The sequence below is a fragment of the Giraffa tippelskirchi genome, chromosome 9 (genome assembly GCF_054371585.1).
Source record: "Giraffa tippelskirchi isolate mGirTip1 chromosome 9, T2T-mGirTip1v1.2.pri, whole genome shotgun sequence".
Lineage (NCBI taxonomy): Eukaryota > Metazoa > Chordata > Mammalia > Artiodactyla > Giraffidae > Giraffa > Giraffa tippelskirchi.
Window position 1 is genome coordinate 56,032,838 of NC_137283.1, and position 8,526 is coordinate 56,041,363.

At 41.8% G+C, this 8,526-nt stretch overlaps 1 protein-coding gene across 1 annotated transcript; it reads right to left on the reverse strand.

Moving 5' to 3' along the window:
- Positions 1 to 220: 220 nt before the first annotated feature.
- On the reverse strand, positions 221 to 8,393 carry LSM3 (LSM3 homolog, U6 small nuclear RNA and mRNA degradation associated). Its single transcript, XM_081530750.1, has 4 exons — positions 8,349 to 8,393; positions 7,041 to 7,151; positions 4,851 to 4,946; positions 221 to 626 (listed from the first exon to the last, which is right to left on the reverse strand). Exons 1-4 carry the CDS (start codon positions 8,367 to 8,369, stop codon positions 546 to 548), a joined length of 309 nt encoding a protein of 102 aa, XP_081386876.1. The 5' UTR covers positions 8,370 to 8,393; the 3' UTR covers positions 221 to 545.
- Positions 8,394 to 8,526: the final 133 nt, after the last annotated feature.

Consider the following 8,526-nt stretch of genomic DNA (forward strand, 5'->3'; position numbering starts at 1 on the left):
TCCTGTACACGTATCCCATCATCAGCACTGCCCTCACTGCCTTGCAGTCACTGCGCCTCAACAAGTGCCTTCCCGGAAGAGTCCAGGGAGGGATGCAAATCCACAAAACTGCAGTTCCCAGGACTCAACTTGGTGCCGCAAACACAGCAGACGCAAAAGAAGTGTACAAGTGAATGGAAGACGTACTTATTTTAAAGAATTCACAAGACAGGAGACCGCATTAAAAACCAAAAAAGGAAACGACACATTTAATTTAAAGGAAGAAACCCAGAAACTGTCCAAAAAAACACTGGAGCAAATCAACTCCTGAAAAAGCTCTGTATCGCGGCGATCACATTTATTGGAAGGGTTGGAGAAAAATAAAAATGCTGTTTAGCTGAAGAATTTGTGAGTTATCTACAAATCAACTTATTTCAGGAGTGGAAGAATTCTTGGTTATTTCTTAGTATCAAGATGTACGTTGGTCTCTCTTTTGAATATCTTCCACATTCAAAGAGGCACTCACACTGTATAGCCCATCTTCCACACGGGATAAATTCTCCGTTTCAGCCAACTCTCAATGGCGGGGCAACTAGCACAACACCGTCTCCCCGTACAAAGAGCATCGGAATATTCCGTTTTGTTGACTAGAAGAGGAAAAAAAAAAACACAGAATCCATTTATACAAATTTGTAGTAGTAGTATTCATTTTTTGAGAGAGAGATTTGAAAACGAAACCCACAGATTCATCACAACACAAACAAATGGCTTTAAAACCTGGGTCACTTACCTTTGTGACACAAAGAACCATCTCCTAAGTGTTTCTTTTCCTGGAACACAATCGGGGGAGAGGCTGCAGCCATCCACCCAGCCTGTTCTCCCCTCTTCCCGGCACACAGCTAGACATTTCTCACACTCCCTGCCAACCACATGGCGCCATGGACTGGGTTTTAACCAATGACAAGTGAACAGAAGTGACGGCTGATCCTAAACCTCCCACAGAGACCCCTCTGTGGTCTCCCCCTACCACACGGACTCACATTATAGACAACCCCGGGGATGGCATAGCCAGTAAGCCTGGATCCCTGACTGAGCACAAGGAGGAAAGTCAGTGCACCAAGCTAAAACCTCTCTAAAGACTGTCATGTGGGCACAAATAAAATCCTCCCATGCTAAGCCCCCACATGCTGCTTCAATGTGGCACTAATCCACTCATATATGGAATGGGTATCTTTTGTGTGAGCCCAGGGGACAAGCCTTAGGCAGTAAAGAAACAGATATGGAAGGTCTGAAACCTTCTCATGCTTCAGTAAAACTGATGCCTAGAAAGTAGCCCAAAGACTTCCCAAACCTAGGTTCTGGGGAAAAGGCTGGAAAAAGCCAAACATTGGTAGTGTTTGTTAACCTGATGCACTGGGCAGGGCAGTGTAAGGAAAAGATGAGCTTAGGCGAGAACTAGGTTTTCAAGCAGTGATGATAAGAATTAGCATTAATAAGGTCCTGGTGGCTCAGAGGTTAAAGCACCTGCCTCCAATACAGGAGACCTGGGTTCAATCCTGGGGTCGGGAAGATCCCCTGGAGAAGGAAATGGCAACCCACTCCAGTATTCTTGCCTGGAGAATCCCATGGACAGAGGAGCCTGGTGGGCTACACCCCATGGGGTTGCAAAGAGTCGGACACGACTGAGCGACTTCACTCACTCAAGGTCAGAAAAGCCAACTGTTTTAGACTCCAAACTGTGGACAAAAAGCAAGAAAAACAGCTCTGTGGCACAAAGCACCCCTGTCATGTTCTCAGTTGAACAAACTCAGCCCAGGGGAAGATGAGATTAAACTCAGGGGAAGATGAGATTAAGGGTGTTGCTTTCCCATTCAAGTTTACATTAGCAAGTGACCCAGGGTAGCCAACACTAATTTGTAGGAGAGGAACTTACACATGTTAGAGGTGAGTAACTAAAGAAACAAAGGCATCTGCAAGTTTCATTTAGAAAAGGACTTTGAGGTTACTGGGCCAAAGAACTGGTTGTAAGTAAACAAGACAGGAAACACAAGAAGTCGTAAGTTTTAAAGAAATGGCCGTGACAAAGAACCCAGCGACCGGCTAACAAAAGCCTTTGACAAACTGAGTATCCCAGCATAAGTTGAGTGTTTCTGTCAACACTCTGCAGCTTCCATATTTAATAAATAAAAATACAGGTAACCAATAAACAGTTCTATACAAAGAAAGAATAATTTTTTTTAGTGTAAGTATGTCCCAAATATCGCACAGGTCATCCTTGACCTAACCACGGTTTCTTTTACTACTCACGCCTCCCGGGGGATCCGTCATTGAAGGACCAGTGACTGCTCAGCGCCCTCGCCCTTCCGTTTTCTGAAAGGGAGTGTTCATGGCGGTGGAGATCCTGTCCCTGCTCTGCTACAGTGCAGGCGGGAGGGGCAGTGACAATCCATCCTTCTTAGCTTACAGGAATCTCTACAACTGACCACATGTAGCTCTGACAGAGAACTGTTTCTGTGCCAGGCAGAAAGTATTGGTAATAGCTAGAACTTTTTTAACATGTAAAAACTATGTTTTATGAGCTTCTTAGGTACTGGAACATAAAAAGAGAACCCTGAACAGTAAATTCAAATAATACCTATAAATTTAGTATGTTAAATTGAGTATACATATCTGTCAGTCATGAATGTATCTAACTCTTTGTACCTCTCGGGGTTCTCAAGTTTTACTGTGCATAAGATCACCTGTTTAACAGCTTTTAAGCCTGTTTCCTGGCTCCATGCCCAGAGATCCTCACTCCATAGGCCAGGGTGGAGCCTGTGAACCTGCATTTCTAACAAGCTCTAGGTCTGCCCATATTTCAAAACCCTTGAGGAAATTAATCCTCCTAACAACCATCAAAGTGAGCTTAGCAGTGGAACCTTCCCAACTGTAGTCTTCAGATAAGACCGCAGACCCTGTGCAGCCTCGTGAGAGACCCTAACACAGAAGACCCAGCTGAGTCTGGACACCTGACTCCCAGAAACTGCGAGCTAGTAAGTGGGTGTGCTTTTAAGACACTAAGGTTTTGTCTGACTTGTTACACAAAATTCTGAGATAAAGGGTCCAAATAACTAAGAAAGTCACGACCGGAAACAAGGAATTGACAATGACCTCATTTTGAAGGTGAAAAACACCAGGAGTTTAGTTTTAGATGTACTGAGTTTGAGATAACATCCAAAGTGGGTATTTATGCAGTAAGAATATTAGAAAAGAGTGATGCTCAGAAAAGACACAGATTTATCCATAATCATAATGGCCACCAACCATCACCTGCTGCCAGCTTTACAAGCAACAAATTCAGTGTATCTTGGAAGGCACAGTTACTGTTATTAGCATTTTATTGCGGAGGTCCTCGAGGCTTAGAAAATTTCTAGAATTTGCCCAAGGTTACAAAACTAATCAGCAGCACCCAGGATGTGAACCAAGATCTGTTCACCCAGGGCTCAAGCTTTTCTGCTATACTATCATTACAGACTGATGGCTTATAACAAACAGTGACTACCAATTAACACGTGAGAGGGAAAAATGCATATTAAAACAAAAAAACATCCATGTTCAGAAGGAAAAAGAAAACTAGCCAAGGAGTCAAGAGTGCCTGAAAAGAGAAGGAGAGCCGGGATAAAGCAGAAGCACAAAAACCAACAAAGGCTAACATCTGAACACTTCAGTATGTGCCTGTCGCCATCTGAAGGCTTTTCATGAACTCTCTCAATGAATCCTCAAAGGTAGTATGAAGTGAGTCATTATTACCATCCCTATTTTACAAGCACGGAAACTCAGTCACAGACAAGTTGGGTAACTGATAAAATTATAGAGCTGGTAAGCAACAGTCAAGACATGAATCCAGGTGGCCCTGTGGCCTGAGCCTACGCAGTAAAGCATGACACTGGAGGAGGGTCAGAGACGGGCTTCTCAATACTTACAAGACTGAAGAATAAAATGTGCCAATATATGGAAGATCTGCATAGTTCAGTGAACTAATATTCTCCAAATGACCAGAGTCTGATGTAACAAAATTATGCATATATACAAGATCCATTCCAAGTGCAAGGTACCAATGAACTTACATATAACAATACGGAAAGTTCACTGATGTAGTTTTAGATTCCACACTACAACTAATCTTTAAGGAACTACTGCTTGCTGAGTTTGGATGTAGCATCAAAGGCAAGTATCCACAAAAAATACTCCTCTCTTTTCCCGTTAAGCTATCTGTGTGACATTCAACCATAACGTAGCACAATAGATTAAATGCAGACGAAAAGATGTAATTAAATGTTGTCTATTAAGTCAAGCATTTGCAAAACATTAAACAAAGACACTTCTCACTAAATATTTTGTTTCAGAAAATATAGTTAGTATTCGTAAGAATGTTACTTACGTCAACATGCAATAGGTTTATTATTTTTAATGAGTCAATATTTTTTAAATTTCTCAGTTTTAGTTTCCAACAAGTACTGATAGATAAATTCATATCAAACAAAACATTGTCCTGTATTACTGTTATACACAGCAAACAGCGGCTTCTTACACAGCCAGATCTCAATGCATCCTGGCAAGCCAAACTGAAGTGACCAGTATTCCTGCCCACCAGTGAGGAAGTTACATCTGCAAAGGTACTTCCTGCCCAACATACCCCAGGTAGGAAGTGGCCAAGCCAACACTGGAAACCCAGGTCCGTCCAACTCCAAAGCCTTTGCTTTTAATTGTTACATTCCACTGAGCCCATGAATAGGTATCAAAACATGAAAGGCATTCCATAAATAAGCACCGAGTTGTTGTAATCTGAGAATTGACATTTTGAAGGTGATGACTAGAACTGCATGACTCACTTTATATATCTCTTCATATGTTTCTTCATCAATTTCTATAGTTGTCACAGTTTCTTCCACATCGCCCAATATCATATTTAAATGTTGATCATAAGCCTGAAATGGGAAGGTGAGGGACCAAGAAATTTAATAAGCAAATTAGGAAAAAATAAACAGGGCTTACAATATGCAAATGGCTCAATTACAAGTAACACATAACATTAATACTTACACCACAAACTTTTACACGCAAATAAAAAATAACCTTGCTGTACTAATACACTGTTTCTTTGCAGATCATCTCCCATGATTACTTAACTGACCTAACACAAATATAAAACTGTTTATGGTCAAAGATGAATTTACTCAAAATAATTTGAAGTTATATATAGTAAAGGAAAACAAATTCTTTAACTGCTAAGATGACAGCACTAGTCTCCTAAAGGCACAAGACACTGTCACTCAAACCTCCCTGTCCCAGACTAAACATCACAAAGTAACCTCAAGTAGAGCAGCACCCAGCACATTTTACAGCCTTGCCAAAATTAACTGCTCAGCATGATCAACCAATAGTGCAACTCAGATATTCAGGGATGTCCTCAATCTAAGCTCCAAAGCTCATGCATTTGACCAAATGGTGAACCTCCAGAGCAGGGGGCAGAGGGTCTTCTTTAGAGCCCACTTTAGTTACTTCTAGTCAAGTGTTAAATGGTTCACCAGCTCACATCAAAATAAAAGTAGCCAATTAGCAACACAGGGAAGTGCCAGGCAAAGTACACAAACAAGAGCAAAGATCCACAGATGAGGGTCCCCAAACAAAAGGCTGGAGGTTAACTCAGTGCAGAGGGAACTGAGTCTACACAGGGAACTGAAGAAGCCTCCAAGAGTTAAGGCAACATGTCTGTCCAGAAGGGCCTGTCTATGTGCCACTGGCCCAGGTAATTAAGCTCAGTTCTATTTTTCTCTGCAAAGTTGCCACTATTCCATGTCCTGGGGCTCATCTTTCTTTCTGCAATTTAAGATTTAGGCCTCCACTTCCTTTCCAAGCACAGGAGGTTCTTTATCTTTATGTTTCATATTAGGTAGAATCATGGTACTGAAGAGAGAGCAGAAGTCAGACGACCTAGGTTTCTAGTCTGGCCTTCCTTTCTACTGGTTGTGTCACCTTAATCAAGTTAACTTTACCTTTGAGCCTGAGCTTCTCCAAATGCAAAATGTGGATAATGAGTATCTACACTCATAGAGTTGTCATAGAGATTAAATGAGATATTACAGGCAAAACACTTTGAATAACAGTACCTGGTTTAGTGCTGGATAAAAACTAGCTATTTTTAATCACTTTAGGGTAGAATGGCAATAATAAAAAGAACACACTCAGCAAAGTAATAAGTTACCAAGAAGAGACAAAACCTTTAATATACTCTATGAATAAATGGAACCACCTCAAGGGACCAATCCTATAGAAATATTGATATTTGCAGATATAAACAAAGGTCTATGTATAAAAATGCTTATTGCAGCATTACTTTTAGCAGCAAGAAGTGGAAAATGATATTGGTATCACTACTACCACATAAAGAATTCTGCAAAGTCATTAAAAAATACTAATAAAGAAGGTTTAACATGTACTCATGATCAATAATTTCCAAGAAAGATTAAGTGGAAAAGAAAGGTTCTCCCAAAAGGTATAGAAAGATGCCATTAATTTTTTTAGAAGTGGTGTATACAGTGCAAATATATGCACACAGACACATATTCATGTATGTAAATATACAGAAAAGACCTGAAAGACTATAGACCCAATAGAAGGAATTGCTACCGGTAGAAGAAATGGCATTCTACTTTTTACTCTATGTACATCTGTGCTATCTAAAATTTTTCACAACAAAACACAAATTAATATATATATATATGTCAGCAGTTTAAAGAACACTTCAATGAGAATGGAGAACAAGTAAATGTTATTTACAAAAAAAACAGAAAGGAAAAAATGAAAGAAATGAAAGTGTTCTTTAATAAATACACCATTTCCATTAAGAGGAAAAAATGTTAAAAATATGAATAAAATACCATCGCATTTGGACTTTAGAAATATAGGTGACTTTTCACCTCCTTCTGGTCAACAGTCAACATGCTCTTCCAGAGTGGACAGTTTCCATCTTTCAAAGGAGGAGGGGGAGGGAAATCATCTCAAGCAGACAGCTTACTCACATGTAACCTGCCTCGAAGCTCTCTGTCGTTTCTCATCTTCACATAGATGCGCTCGTCCAGGCTGAGCCGGATGAGATCCAGGGGCTCTTCCACAGTGTTGGTCGTTTGTTGCTGATAAAAGAAACAGGTTGAGTGACACTACAGGACTAGAGTGAAGGGACTGAACCCTCCGCCCCCTGCGCGACTGTGGGAAAGTCACTTAACCCCTCTATGCCTCAGTCTCCTAATCTGTAAAATGTGTGTATCAACAGTGCCTACTTAATACCGTTGTTGTGAGGCTTAAAGGACAGTATATGAAGGTGTAGAACAGTGCATAACATGTAAGTGCTGGATAAATGGGGGTTGAAATGTTCAAAGAAGACAGACAGGAGTTAGGACAAAATAATCATGACTCTGCTCCCTCAAAATCCGAACTATCTGACCCCATTTCAGGGTGGAGGGAGTCACTCTCTCAGGGACTTCACCTTTATTTCAACTATCATTTAGTAGCCCGAGGACCATACATTTAATGACTACCACGTACGAGAGAATGCTAAGTAGAGATCAATGTTTGAGGGAGGATTATGAATTCTGTACAGGGCAGGCTGAGTTTAGGGAGCCATTTGGCCAGTAGGATGAATATATTAGTATTTAGCAGGTAGTATAGAATACTGGGTGAAAGCACTGCCTGTGACTCTTGGAGTGTGGGCTCAACTCCTGACTCGGACACTTATGAACTGGGATTAAAAATCGTGCCATCTCTAATTCTCTGTTTCCCTGTTTACAAATAACTGGTAAATAATCCGCCTGGCAATTCAGGAGACGCGAGTTCGATCCCGGAATCGGGAAGAATCCCCTGGAGGAGGAAATGGCAACCCACTCCAGTATTCTTGCCTGAGAAACCCCATGGACAGAAGAGCCTGGAGGGCTGCAGTCCACGGGGTCGCAGGAGTTGGACACGACTTAGCACCATCCTCCCTTCATGATTATTGTGAGGAGTAAAAAAAGGCTAATGTATTAACTTGATGTATTTTAAATAGTATCTGGCAAATAGAAACATACTCAAGAGAACGGAAGTGACGAGAGTGAGGAATAATTAGTTTTCAGCGGGTTTCGAACAGAAAAAGATCTCAAGGCCTGACGTAAAATTCGGAGGGGGCGCGGTTAGCCAGAAGGCAGATTTGAGGCCGTGAAGACCCAGAAAGAGGCGGCATAATTGGCCACCTTCCCGTGAGACTGTAAAAAGCAACCTTGGCAGGCAAACCCGAGCAGAACCAGGCCCGGAAATAAACAAGCCGCTTCCGAGCTGGAGCTTCAGCAGACACTCACCTGGTCCACGTCGTCCGCCATCTTTCAAACCCTGCGCTCTTTCCCGCCTCTCGCGAGAGCACCAGAACCCCACCCCCGCCTCCGGCCTCTGGAAACGCGAGAACGCAATGCACCGGAAGTAGAAAGAAACGGGTTTTGCGGCTTCTGCCTTCCGGCCGTTGGCATTGGTATTTCGGGG

Coding starts and splice junctions, on each gene's coding strand:
- LSM3 (XM_081530750.1), bottom strand. CDS start 8,369: ATGGCGGACGACGTGGACCAG. Junction 7,152..8,348: donor TGGCGGACGACGTGGACCAG/GTGAGTGTCTGC, acceptor TTCTTTTATCAG/CAACAAACGACCAACACTGT. Junction 627..4,850: donor CATATGAAGAGATATATAAA/GTGAGTCATGCA, acceptor TTCCTCTTCTAG/TCAACAAAACGGAATATTCC.